This window comes from Penicillium samsonianum (assembly GCF_028829775.1).
Source record: "Penicillium samsonianum strain IBT 33392 chromosome Unknown utg000004l_segment0_segment0, whole genome shotgun sequence".
NCBI lineage: Eukaryota > Fungi > Ascomycota > Eurotiomycetes > Eurotiales > Aspergillaceae > Penicillium > Penicillium samsonianum.
In genome coordinates this window covers 329,076-342,433 of record NW_026643262.1, presented here as the reverse complement: position 1 = coordinate 342,433, position 13,358 = coordinate 329,076, and the positions used below count along the sequence as shown (strand labels likewise).

The 13,358-nt window shown below is 48.3% G+C and overlaps 6 protein-coding genes across 6 annotated transcripts; 1 reads left to right on the top strand and 5 right to left on the bottom strand.

Annotated features, from left to right (window-relative positions):
• Nucleotides 1-553: 553 nt before the first annotated feature.
• Nucleotides 554-1,891, bottom strand: N7471_007030 (Auxin Efflux Carrier superfamily; the record flags this gene model as incomplete). Its single annotated transcript, XM_057279749.1, has 3 exons — nucleotides 554-640; nucleotides 695-1,662; nucleotides 1,729-1,891. The coding sequence occupies 3 exons, from the start codon at nucleotides 1,889-1,891 to the stop codon at nucleotides 554-556; spliced, it is 1,218 nt and encodes a 405-aa protein (XP_057134009.1).
• A 622-nt stretch (nucleotides 1,892-2,513) lies between these two features.
• Nucleotides 2,514-3,778, top strand: N7471_007029 (HpcH/HpaI aldolase family protein). Its single transcript, XM_057279748.1, has 6 exons — nucleotides 2,514-2,597; nucleotides 2,711-2,834; nucleotides 2,894-3,022; nucleotides 3,105-3,327; nucleotides 3,385-3,501; nucleotides 3,552-3,778. The coding sequence occupies exons 1-6, from the start codon at nucleotides 2,533-2,535 to the stop codon at nucleotides 3,704-3,706; spliced, it is 813 nt and encodes a 270-aa protein (XP_057134008.1). The 5' UTR covers nucleotides 2,514-2,532; the 3' UTR covers nucleotides 3,707-3,778.
• Nucleotides 3,779-3,840: 62 nt separating this feature from the next.
• N7471_007028 (serine hydrolase domain-containing protein) lies at nucleotides 3,841-5,646 on the bottom strand (the record flags this gene model as incomplete). Its single annotated transcript, XM_057279747.1, has 1 exon — nucleotides 3,841-5,646. One exon carries the CDS (start codon nucleotides 5,644-5,646, stop codon nucleotides 3,841-3,843), a length of 1,806 nt encoding a protein of 601 aa, XP_057134007.1.
• A 1,123-nt stretch (nucleotides 5,647-6,769) lies between these two features.
• On the bottom strand, nucleotides 6,770-8,404 carry N7471_007027 (uncharacterized protein; the record flags this gene model as incomplete). The annotated part of the gene is made up of 2 exons (XM_057279746.1): nucleotides 6,770-8,034; nucleotides 8,143-8,404. The coding sequence occupies 2 exons, from the start codon at nucleotides 8,402-8,404 to the stop codon at nucleotides 6,770-6,772; spliced, it is 1,527 nt and encodes a 508-aa protein (XP_057134006.1).
• A 723-nt stretch (nucleotides 8,405-9,127) lies between these two features.
• Nucleotides 9,128-9,844, bottom strand: N7471_007026 (uncharacterized protein; the record flags this gene model as incomplete). Its single annotated transcript, XM_057279745.1, has 1 exon — nucleotides 9,128-9,844. The coding sequence occupies one exon, from the start codon at nucleotides 9,842-9,844 to the stop codon at nucleotides 9,128-9,130; it is 717 nt and encodes a 238-aa protein (XP_057134005.1).
• An 849-nt stretch (nucleotides 9,845-10,693) lies between these two features.
• On the bottom strand, nucleotides 10,694-12,245 carry N7471_007025 (oxygenase MpaB family protein; the record flags this gene model as incomplete). The annotated part of the gene is made up of 4 exons (XM_057279744.1): nucleotides 10,694-10,960; nucleotides 11,015-11,741; nucleotides 11,802-11,830; nucleotides 11,886-12,245. The coding sequence occupies 4 exons, from the start codon at nucleotides 12,243-12,245 to the stop codon at nucleotides 10,694-10,696; spliced, it is 1,383 nt and encodes a 460-aa protein (XP_057134004.1).
• Nucleotides 12,246-13,358: the final 1,113 nt, after the last annotated feature.

Sequence of the window (13,358 nt, the reverse complement as noted above, 5' to 3'; positions counted from 1 at the left end):
GCCCAGGTGCAAATCACCTGACTTCCATATGTTACTTCACGGTTTCTCCACTGACGCCATTATGATGATGCTAGTCGTACGGATATTTAAACCGCTTGTTCTGCAGTCTTCAGTCACCAAAATCCTCTTCAGTTTCACCAAAAATCCTACAAAAAATCCTATAAATACTCTTACTATTTTCCAACATATCCCACATCTTTCATCATGGGTTGTGGTTGCGGATCTAGTTGCAACTGTACCGGCGGTGCCCAGAGCTGCTCTTGTGGCGACAAGTGTGACTGCAAGGGATGCGGAGTATGTGATATTCCCACGATGTTTCAGGTGCAAAGGCTAACTTGGCTGTCTAAATTTAGAAGTAAATCATTTCTCCACGACTCCGACCCCGAATGTGTACCACAACACTCTCTTTCTTTCAAGGCGGATGATGAATATGGTGACGATTTGATGAAATCAAAATCAATGGAGTGTTTGAGCGTCGAAATTGAAACGAAATACCGATTACATTTCTCGAATTAAAAAAATTACTCCCAGTATTTTCTGTGACATGTAGACCTCATCCTTTCTCTTTCAACACTGCCTCGGAAGCTTTAAGCGCTCCTGTTATACTAAAACATATAAATGGTGACAAGGCGTACATGATCTAGAGAGAGTCAGCGAAATGTCTTTTTTTCCCCGTAGAACCATCACCGCGTACCGTCAAAGTCTTCGCAATAACCATCTTTTCCACCTCAGACGCCTGCGCCAATTCCGCCAACCCCGAAATCACCAGCGCCGGTGGACCAGCAGGCATAAGCATCATACTAAACCACAGTATCGGATCATCACCAAGGAGACGAGTCCTCTTAGCAAGTCCGTAAATCAGTGAAACGCTCAGCGCCGGCCAGACCACCAAACGAACGACAAAGATAGTCGTGATAGCCTTGACAGGGATCCGGCCCGAATGCCCTTCTGCAACCATCCGCTCGAACGTGATTCCAAGTTTACACCCAACCATGAAGATTTGCAGCGTTGTAAACAGCCCGCCGATGTTGCGGATACTCGAAGTCAGCCATGCATTGAATATCCCGCCATCTTCCTCGTCGAAGAAGAATGCTTTGTGTAACGAGGGGACTAGTCCCAGCACCGTGCCGATAATAGTGCAGAGTATTGCCACGTCGGCGAATGGGGACTCGAAGGGTGCGAGGAGTTCTTGCTTGACCCGGTGTGGGAATAATGACCCCAGCCAGTGCGTCGACCGCCGGATCAGGTTCCCGGCTGATGTTCGGGCTTGTTGGGCGCGCTGCGGGAGTAGAGAGGTTTCTTCGGTGAGTTGCTCATCCTCTGCTAGTATGCTTGCGGTACGATGTCGCTCCTCTAGGCTACTAAGGCCATCTCCGCGATCTTGTAACATCCTCGGTCCGACGATATATGCGATGGTCTTACTGATCACACCGCAGACAAGGAAGTAACTCTGAGCACGGTCGATTGCTGAGGATGTGGTTTCGCCATGGCGCAGGATCAGTTTTAGACTTCCTACGCTCTGGAGGGAGTAGAGGAGTAACAAGGGGAGAGATGTAGTATTGTTGAACGAACAAGCCGGTGTAACCCATTGAGGTAGGCCAAGCAGCCGCGATAGGAAATGCCCAAGGCCAATCGATGCAGACGTGTAGAGGACTGACCAGACTAGTAATTGCAGATAGATGCGATAAGTCAGTTATGCTGGGTTCATCAAGGGTCGCTATAATATACTTATAACTGGAATATAGTTCATCGCTGTCCCGAGATGAAGCTGCTCGCCGAGATGCACGATGAGTAGTGCCGGTAGGAGGAGCTTCACGCCTAAACCCATCATGTCATTGATTGTAGTCTCGTGGATCAAATTGAGCCGACGAGCAGCGAAACCGTAGCACATTGTTAATAGCACGGAAATACAGGCCTGTAGTGCACCCAGAAAGGGTGTCACTAAGCCTTCGCTATGCATCCTGTTTCAAATGGCTGCCGCTTTCAGCTACCTATGTTGTCGTCTCCAAAATCAGAGTTAGTTTTAATTCTAATGGCCGTGGCGTCATGGTGACCGAGTTAAAAACTACAAATTCTACATTCTTCGCGATATAAAACCCACTTTACATCGTATAAGCGCGTTCGACTGTTTTTTGTTAATCTCAGTCTCTCTAGAAAATCTTCGGGCCTTCGGGGGAGTCCACCCCCGAGCACGTGGATTCCCCGTGGGGTGCTATAAAGGGAGATGATAGCCCTAATTGGCTCTACTTTCCCAATCTGGAGGTTCAACTACTCCACGTTATACTTCAAGTAAACTCCGATAACGCAATGCTTTACAGTCTAAATCCCATAAATACTAATGTAACCAGTACAATTCTAATAGCACTCCTAAATAATTTGGCCGTTTAAACGACGTGGGGGGCCTCGGGTAATCGGTCGGAGGAAGGCCGAGTTGTCCCCTCTCAGCGTCAAGAACATAAAGAACATCGTTAAAAGGAAAAGACACTCCTTCTGCTCTTCATCAATTACACAACCTCTTTTCTGCCTTCAATAATGTCTTCCATCGCACTCCGCTCCGCCCTGGAAACCACGCCAGTGGCATATGGCTTCTGGTTGACGTATGTTATCCCCCGCATTTGGAGGGGGGCATCGCCATCTCCCCGCTGCGCTTTCAACCTCAAAGCTCTCTATCCAACAAAAAAAAATTGAACTAACTGACCTCCTACTACAGCCTCCCCAGCGCCCCCGTCGCAAAGACAATCCTCCGCCGCAGCCCCGAGTTCACTGAAGGTGGATTCAGCTGGGTCCTCGTTGACGCCGAACATGGATTGATTAACGACAGCCACTATTACGAGGTTTGTCCTTCAATAACTAAGTTTAACTCAAGAATTGAATCATTAACAATCAAACTCAGCTCACCAATGCCGTCGGCCATGAGGGTGCGAGCCCTATTATCCGTGTGCCCTGGCCTGAAGAGTGGATGATCAAGCGTGCTCTTGATGCCGGTGCCCACGGAGTCATGACTCCTATGTGTCACTCTGCAGTATGTGCAACCCTCAGCATTGCGCTTCCGCTTATTTCTTGACTCACTCGAGATGCTAACCTCTACTTTCTGCTTCCAATAGGAGGACGCTGCCAAGGTTGTCAGCTACTGCAAGTACCCGCCTGTCGGAGTCCGTGGATACGGGCCCATGTTCACGCCACATTCGTTCCCCGGTGTCAAGCCCGCAGAGTACGATGAGAAGACGCACGGCGAGGTGCTGGTTATTGTGCAGATTGAGTCGCGGCCCGGTGTTGAGAATGTAGAGGAGATTGCTAAGGTCGACGGACTTGATGTTTTGTTTATTGGTGAGATTGGATCTTTTTGTTTGGACGTGTGGAACTAGCTAACGTTTTCTTTTCTAGGACCCTTCGACCTCGCTAAGCAGATGCGTGTAACCCGCGGCGGTGAGGAGCACGAGGCTGCTATCCAGCGTGTTCTGAATGCGGCTAGATCTGCTGGAAAGAAGGCTGCTATCTTCTGTATGTGTTGTCTTTTCGGTCTTCCTTGCGTTTGTCTCTAACACTTCTAGGCTCCGATGGTGATGACGCTCTTCGCCGCACACAGCAGGGGTTCGATATGGTTTCCATCACTACTGATGTCGCTGTCTTCGGTGACGGGATGCTCAATGAATTAGAGAAGGCCAAGGGAACTTCTAAGGTCCAAGGAAAGCGGGACGGCTATTAAAAAGTTTCTGATTATATTGAGTATGTGTATATAGAAGCCACGCAATAAATTGAACTATATTATCATTCTATGCTGTCGATTACTTGCTATCGTTCAGTTATCTCATTCAAATCTTCCACCAAACGTTGTCTTGATCACTTCTTCGCCATCTTCACTCTGTAGGCACCTGGTGTTATTGACTTGACAGTTCCATTTTTTTCAACATCAAAAACGAAGAGCGAGGTAGCAATACCACCCCAGGTCAACTGGTCCAACATAGTCCAGTCGTTGAGATCGTAGAACAGAGAGAAAAGACTTGACGAGGAACCCACTCCGGGACCCTTGCCCTGAGTAGCAGTGTATGCACGGAAAGCGATTTCCCCACTGGCCTGCTCGGAGACAATAGACGGCACAAGTCGTGACCCGACATCACCCAAGAGTCTAGGCACTAAAGCCGTGATATCTGTACCATTGCTAATCCACGAAGTGATGTTCAAGCCAGGCGCGGGCTGGGAAGGTGGCACAACAGTGAGCGTCAACGACGAATTGAAGTCTTCGGCCTTGTATGTGCCGGCGAATTTCTGCGCTGCTTCTGCCGCGGCTTGCTCCATAAGGGCTGGGAGAATGGCATCGGCGATAAGGTCGATTGCCAAGAGCGCCTCGCTGCTGCGGCTGGGTTGCGTGCTAGCTGAGAGGAGAGTGAAGCCGGCGTTGAAGTCAGGTATCACGACCACGATGCCACCGTAGCATCCCGAGTCGCCAAGCTTCGTGTATAGGTCGGTGACCACGCCTGAGCCTGCGTGGATGTATCGGTGGATCTCCCATGGTGAGCCGACGGAGTAGCGGAGACTTGAGGTGTGAGTGACGGGCTTCATCCATTCCCGTGTCTTTTCAGAGGGGAGGAGGGTGGAATTCAGGAGGGCGACACCAAGCTTGGAGAGATCGTTGGTTGTAGAAAACAACCCACCAGATGGGTTTGTGACGCCTCCATTGGGAACGAACTGCTCATCGAGACCCTCTGATGTGACGGAATGGGGGCGGGTGGAGTTGTCAGGGGGTGAGGAGTAGGTCGACTTCAAACCCAGAGGTTCGAAGATAGAATCACTATACCATTCATCCATAGACTTTCCCGTGAGATTTGAAATCGCGAGACCGAGGAAGATATAACCACCGTTTGCATACTCAGGGCTTGTCCAGGGAAGGTAAACTGGAGGCCTTGGGGCGTATGCCACATCCCAGGAGACTGGGTTACACCCCTGGGTCTGTTCACCCAGACAGGATGGCAATAGCGACAAGTCGCTCTCGTTCAGAGGTGGAAGACCGTAGAAGTTTGGATCAGTCAACGAGGGGTCATCAGAGCGTTCGAGGTACTTGTATAGAAGAAAGGTTTGTAGGAATTCCTCTGTAGCACCGTGGGGTATGCCGCCCATCTGGCCCGCAAGGGATTTGAGGGTGACTTTGTCCCATTGAACATCATAGACAAGTCGGAACTTATCGTGTTGCTTACGAACACGCTCGGCTAAGAATGGGAAGATGTCGGTGAGTGAACGGTCCCAGTCCCGGGGCTTGAGCTCTATAAGCCCGGCAAGAACAGTAAAGAGCTTCGATACACTGGCGACCTTGTAAATGCTGTTTCCATCAACCTTCTTCACTCCAACCGGGGAGTTTGCGACTTCGCTAGCGGTGTGGTGGAATTGAAGATCTTTCGCTTTGGGGTCAAGTGTGGAAAATAACCCAGCAGAGAATGTGAGGTTCTTCAGTGCATAAACTCCACTGGTCTTTTTGGCCTGGTTACCGTCGAGGACGGTGTTGAGTTGGGATGTCAGGTTCTTCCAGCTGGCGGCGACCCGACTGTGGCTGCTAGACAAGTCCCTGGGAGGAGGATATGACGGTCCTAAAAGATTGGCAAAGGCTGCCGGGAGGCAAACCAAACCAGCTAGCACATAATTTGGTAGCCGCATGATGCTCTTGAAAAGATTTCGTCAATTATTAAATTGAAAGTAAAGGTCGATGTACTGGGCTGAAATTTCAACAAGTGCTGCATGCCGGCATGGTCTTATACCTCCTTCAAACAGCCATAAATTAAGCATGACGTTTATTCTCCGCGGTACAGGGCTGTGCCATCGTTAGCCCTGTGCTGTATTACTTGGGGGCCATCACGCAGGATCTCGATCTATTGGTGCATCCGTGTCGTGGGATACCTCGATTCGATCTGATGTACCGCTCTGTTGATCTTTTCAAGGTAGCTGTCGGGGGCAGTGACGCGATGGCCGGCTCCAGTTCGCTGGGTTGAACCATTTCTGGAAGTTCTGCCTGATGATCCTCGGGGCGGTGTTGTTGTCAATCTTGTTAGTTTTGTCGATCTATGGGATTTGAGATTTCAATGGACATGTTCTTTATGAATACGAACGTTCATGCTCGGCCAAAGCCACTGACATCGCGATGCATGGGGACACTAAACCCGATCGGGTAGCATGCGGCGCTCTTTTTCTTGGCATTTATGCCTCCCTGGTTGTACACAGGCCATCTTTCTTTTTATCATTCCAGTTATACCATCTGAGAGGGGGAAGGGAACCAAAAAAGAAACGAAAACATCCAGGTAGACATCGTATTGTAATCTTAAACAAAGTCATCAAGGGGATGAGACTGGGTAGCCTTCCTATTCGGGTAGTCATGAGCTGTTCCCACCCAAATGGTTGTGATTGATGGCATTTGGAGTTATCAGTGATATATCCAACCACTCGTGGACCCGTTGAGATAATTATGGATGGTGAGGGGTGACGATGTGAAAAGGTTGAAAGAACATTGAAGTATAATGTACCAGGTTACATGTAGCCTTCCTAGTCAGGCAGTCACGAGCTGTACATCTGTTTACGGCAACTTAGTGTTATAGCTAGTAGGATGATTCGAAACGAATAACTTTGACCAACAAGGTTCATGAAATATCCTCTATAAACTGGATGTCTGGATCAGTAAGCGCCATATGAAAAGACGTTTCTCTATGATCTTTCTCTAGTCCCATCCCTAAACAAATCCTCCTCAACATTTATTGTTCTCTCCTTATGGCTTCAGATGCTTTGCCATTTAGGGTGTGGAGTCTTGGCTATCCCCGACGGCGAGATCCTCGTGATCGCTAGTTGAATCTTCGTTGTCACTAGCTGAATGCCAGTTCTCGCCAGCTGAATCTCCATTGTTGCGAGTCGAATCCCCGTGATGAATGATGGAATCCTCGTCAGGGCTGTTAACAACTTCATCGGACGGGTGGTCGATGGGACGGTTCGACTGAGCAGGGTCCACAAGGAGTTCGTCATTGTCTGGTAGGCTTGCGTTTTGTAGTGCTCGGTTTAACATATAGCGCACAGCCCCCTCTTGACAATTACTAGTACTGTTGCGAATCTCTGCATAAGTTGTCAAATATTCTGCGGCAGCCTTTGGGAATTCATCAATCAACCGGCGCACTCGACGGGCAGCTTCAGTGTTCAGCACATCCCGAGTGGACTGAAACGTCAGGCAATTGGTTAACAGTCTGTCAATCCTGTCACAAACTGCCAAAGCAGAGCTATCGTAATCGCCAAGGGCACCTCGGATATAGACAGTAGCGTTGGATGAACTCGACAGCACGGGAGCGCTTTCAGTCGTAGCCTTGCGCTTGCCTCTAGCTTTTGGTGTGTTAGAAGGGGCCGGGTCGTTTACTGAGTTGATTCCAGTGTCACTTTCGTCAGCAACGCTTTCATCGTCACCAGATTCGGTCGTCTCGCAGTAGGCGGGGGTCGGGCCATCGCAGCTAGCTAAATGACTGGACTTGACAAGAGACACGCGTTCTGGGTGCACGTCAGAAGATTTAGTGTAGCGTGATTTCAGCCGCACTTGCCATGCCTTTGCCCTGATACCGTCGGGGCCAGTTGGACGAGTAGCTTTGCGGGACTTGAAAGGGCCAATGGCTGGATGGAAACCGACGAAGTTGTGCAGGGGGGTCAACATTGCGCGCCCATTACCAACGGTCAAAACCATGTCACTGGGATGCTCGACTAAGGAAGGTTTCTTGATGTCTCTGTGCGCCCAAGGCTCGGTGGATAGATCATCCCAATCAATATGGACTGCGTAGTCAGAACGAGGGGTGTCGCTAATCCATGGAGCGATAACCTGCCCGAAAGTGAAACCACGGTCAGATAGCTTCTTATTATGTACCTTATGATCGAGTTGCCAGAGGTGTTTGGACCAGTTTTGTCCGACCATGGCGTAGTATCCGGTGTAGACTGGAATGAATGGCAGGCCAAAGGCCCAGATAATGACGGGGTCACCGGCTGACAGTCGCTCGGGATAAATGTCGCCGCTGCTGTCGAAGTCGGCTGGCCACAATGCATGGCGCTATCGACCGGGTTGCAGGTTTAAAGAGACAATCAGGAACACGAGACCGTCGGCCAGACGCTTCCCACTCGGTGGTTGTTTCAACGTACCATTGCTATTCCATTCGACTTTGGTGTGTAATGGCATTTCCAGAAGATCACGGGGCTTCTCGATCGGCGGGGAAGGTTCGTTATTAATGTGACCGGGAATAACGTTTTGTTTGCTATGTAAAACAGTATGACAGGCACGGCTAAGCTCGTTCAAGTGAGCAAGGCATTCCTCAGTGTCACCGCAAATCAGCGGCAAGCCTTCACTGTACTGCCGCTTAGGGGTGCCTGTAGGTTGTTTCTTCGGTGGCTTGTTGGGCACCATAGTTGAGGTGACAAGAGGTGAAAGGGTTAAAAAAAGTAAGTAGGAATCATCAAAGTGAAGTGTAAGGTGAATTGAGGTAACCTTGAAAGGAGAAGTGAGTGAAGTGATAAAGAAGAAAGAAGTGAGAACTTTCCAAGGTTGGAAGAGCCTTTTAGGTGTTAGAGGTTAAGCAGCTCCCCTTCATCTAGGATTGCTTATTGCCCAGGTGTTGCCATTCATAATACTTCTTTTGTTTATTATGTCAACTGACTGGACCAGATGGGACTAATTGCTCTTACGGAACCCCATGGTGAGGTATCGTAGTGTAATCTTAAATAAAGTCACCTATCATCTTTAGCCAAATGGATCTCATTTAGTATATACTACATCTTCAAGGACAGTGGCCGCATAGGCAAAAGATAAGGAATGCGTATTACTATGAATGTTTGACTCTATTCACTTTAATTTCGAGCGGATTGTGCTGGCTTCTTCCCCTTGACGAGATGGAAATATGAATATAGCCGCAGGTCCTTCTGCTGCAGTTCCTCCTGCACCCGACTAATCAGTGCATCAGTGTCTTCCTTTGACCAGCCCAATGTCTTGGTGAATAGACGTAGCGTGTATCCCTCCAGCGCGCACTGCATCTGGTACACATAGAAATTCCCAATTCTTTTCAGATTTGGGTCGTCACTCCACTTGCCAAAGGGAACCTAGTGGCAGGCACTCAAAAGTCAGCCGCTCAGGCTACAATACACACGGATTATCTTTGAATTTTTGTTCCATTTTAGGCTCACCTACCTTGAATAGCTGTTCATCGACTTGCACAAAGCCAGCTGAGTGCATCAGCTCCTTCTGTTCGGCTGCCACGTTGATTCGCTTGTCAAACTTGGCCACTGCCTCATGTATCAGCGCCTCCCACTCCCTTAGTGCCACTAGCCGGGCTTCATCCTGTGCGTTATCGGTAAAAAAGCGTAAGTCGTTCTCCCATACTTCTAACCACCCGCCCGGGAGAAGATGCCGGTACGCATTAGCGTAGAACCTATCATAGTCGGCAATCACCCCGCCTAGCGACTGCGCATGGATCAAATGAAACGCCTGTCTTGCAGTAAACGGCCAATCACCCTCGAGGTCGTGGTGTTCGAAATATTGGAGATCTGGAGACATATAGGTCGGGTCCATGCCCGTTAAGCGCGGGGCAGGACGATGCCGGTCTAGTGCCATGATCGTCCAGGAGCCGCTACGGGTAGCGAACTCGAGAAACTTATGGTTTTTCTTGACCGGATCTAGGGGGGCAATAAAGGTTCTGCCGTCTAGAAGATGATGCCAGATGGTGCTGATCATCGCGTGCGCTGTGGTAGCGTTTTCGTCGTCTGGAAAGGGGAATTCGGCCTTGAAGCCATAATAGCGGCGTCCATTTTCGTATGTGTGGTTATTGCGTGCAGTCAGCCAGTTCGATTCCATTTTTCTTTTCTTTTTCGTGGGTAGAGGGTTCAGGAGATGAAAAGAAGAAGGGGAGGAAGGCAGATAGATTCGAAGGGGCATAGCGGCCAAAGGCCGGATGCCTGATTTTAGACCGATTTCAACGCCGCTCTATACTGTGTACTTGTAAATGATCTTGTAATTGAAGCTATTCCCACTGCACAGATTGAAGCCCCTCTGACCGTGCAAAACGCCTCCACGGATTGATCTTGACGCTCACAAGAATGAGATTTTTGATCCTCTCCGTCAGAATACCACATATGAAAGTATTCGGGTCATTCTATAAGAGAAATAGTTAACTATCATATTGTTGGAGATTTAAACGGTCGGAATAGCTTCAAACCGCCTAGAATCAGGTGAATATAGAGATTAGTATAGTGGTAATAGCTTCATTTTGCCTGCCTGTTTCAAAAGGTGAACTTAGGTACTTTGTTTATTAACGTCTCTGTCATGGTAATTCAGGTATTTTGATTTCTGCCAGTCTATGATCAGGCATATTCAAGCATATTCAGGCATCAACTTTGCAAAATCTGGCATCCGGCCTTTGGCCCTTTCGCAGATGGATGTATTCATTTATACCTTGGGTACGGCAACCTGCGGCGGGAAAACCGTCAGGCACATCTGTCGGCTTGTTGCTTCGTCGTTCCTAGTTGTTGGCATCAGCGCTGTCTTGATTATACATGTTGCTTAACCTCGACTTTGACGGTGTCACATGAGAGAAACCGTAGAATACAGGCTTTGGTGTGATGGTGTTTTAGCTCAATACGGCTATGATTTAAAGTCGAAAAGTATAACGACCATCAGGCTAAGATACATAAATGAGACAGAAAATCATGCTCGAACCATGAAGAGCTGCGAAGGAATCATTCTCGCCGCAAATACAAACCCCATGCTTAAAGTGGCTACTGCAGTAAAGGCTGCCAGAAGGCCTAGACGCGCAAGACTTTCAATACCGGGTCTCTCGAATTTAGTGCTTCTTCGCTGGCCGAGGCGGGTGGTGCGATTGAGAGTAGGCACGTATTTGAACTCGAAGCGCGACTCCTCCCCAAGACCCATCTTCTCGTCGAGGACTAACTTGTAGAAGTACTTTCGGCGGAGCTGATAGAGTTCTTCGTTAGAAAATATCTGAAAATTGTGGATAGGTTGACATACCGAAATCATAATCCTGTCGACGAAGTATATCTTTGGTACAACATATGAAATAGTCATAACCCAGAAGCAATATCCCCAGATCAACATCCGATAGTATATATTAGACCGAGGGATATCAAGCTCATCAGACAGTTGATCTCCATTGAGTAGTCGAGTCATCGCCTCCATAAATTCCTTGGATGCAAAAGCCGGCGCAGTATTCTCCAATCCAATAATGATATTCTTCGCCAGGATCTTTCCGGTCTCAGTGGGTTCGATCTCAGAAACGAGAAGCGATTCCATCATAGCACGAGCTTTAGCTGTGCTCTCAAATGGATCCGTCGGTGTTCCCATATAGTATGCAACTAGCCTCCAGAGCGCGATGTAGTCCTCAGTCTCTTGCTGACTGGGGTAGATGCCCTGTCGTGGAAGACCGAGCCATATCACCACGCTGCAGAATGTGTTGATTGTGCCGATGCAGTCTAGGTCATTAACCGGTGTTCCGTACTTGTTGACATTGTAGTATTCAGGGTTCTGGTCTACCAGACTTAGGATCCTCTTGCGGACAGACGAATGAAGCAGTCGGACACGAACACATGAGATGTGGCCGTCTCCGCCTGGCTTCATACCTTCCACTGAGGTGTTGACCTGAAGTATATGCTGAAGCGTCTCGAGTAATCGTCGGCGTACTACCTTTGCCCCAAAGCCGCCTGTTCGCGAAAGGGTTTCGACGACTCGCATTGCTCCCCTGGATAAAGATCAGTTCCTGTTTGACACTCATTCTCAGGAAGCAGAAAAACGCTCTTACATTCCACCAAGTAAGCTTTCAAAACTGAGCTGTCGATGGGATCAGTCCATACCCCCAAAGATATTTCATATGTCAGCCACTCACAACATTGAGAATCGGAAGGCCATAGCGGAAGAAAACATCCTGGCCCCGTTGGATTTGATCCCAGTCTACCCACTTCGGGACTGTATTGATCTTGGTCCAGAGCTCGTTGAGCTTTGGGTCCTCCTCCGTATGGTCCCTCAATAACCCATAGAGGTCCTTGTTGAAAGGTCGTTTATCGGTGTCATCATCAGCGGATGGAATCTTGTTCAAGCGTCCCACACATTCGTCGGCGAGGGAATCACAGCTGTATATCAACGACTTGAGGTCATCGGCAGAGGAGTGGAGGGCAGTCCAATGAAAAGAGTAACCCCAGTAGTGACACTCGGTACTATTTCCACTCTTGGGACTCTTCAACGCCATGGTTGCGGTGAACTGGGAGTAAAACTAGATCGAATATTGTTTGTATATTTGTATCCAAGGTGAGCAAAAACCCCATGATTCTATCAATTTCTTCAGGGCATCCAGGACGACAGGTGTTCCTGAGGTTTGCCGTGGCCCACGGTCCGGTGGAGAGGGGTTAGGGCATCATGACATGTGAAGCCACTTCAGCCACTAAGATCATCGACCCCGGATTTCGTATCCATGGATGATCACTATAAATGGCCTGTGAATTACTACATCTGGTTAGCTTTGCGCTTTGGGATTTAGTGTCACCTGAACATGCCAATGCCACAAAAAGGCCATGAAACATCTGTAGTAAAACGTGTGATGCTTTGACTATGCTAGAGCAATTCAAATTGATAGGAAGTTGAACAGACACAAAGGCAAGGATGAATCTTGACAGGATTTATCGAGACAAGAAACAGACAATAATATAGTCCTCTAGGCTATAAGCATATGTCTAGGTTTGCTATGGTCTAACGGTTGAATTGTATTACTTCTATCATGGAACTTGGATGTTCCCAAGGTTTGAGGCCTGGCATATCATGTATTTATATAATGATCATGATCATGATAATGGTCTAAGAATAGGAAAGAAAATAAAACAAAAGCAAACAAAGAAATATAGACGATAATTTGGTAGTGCTTTTTTCCCTACTGAGGCGATTCATCAACAAGTACCGCAGTGGCTCGACGTCCGAAGTTAGGGGTGGAAAGGCGGCGGTTTCTCCTCATTGTAGGTGTATAATGTTGATTAGGCAATATTCATAGGCAGGTGCTTACATGTTGAGTCTTTGACACCTCTTTGACACTGTGAGACATCATCTAACCCACCATATGTAGGCATGTCTTCTTTAGCCTACTCTGCAGGGGCTGGGATGTACCACAGTGGTTTCAACTTTTCACATATGCCCTTAACATCTAGGTGATACTGTCTTAGGTTTGAATCGAAATTTTGCTAGCCTTTGTTGAGATTTGTGCTAATGGCCTTGTACGCTGCCTTTGATCACCCCTGTCTTTCTCATCCTACGCTCAACACCCTTTCATCCTTTCAGGTTTTCTTGGTGCTCCCTAGGAAGAGATTTGGAATAA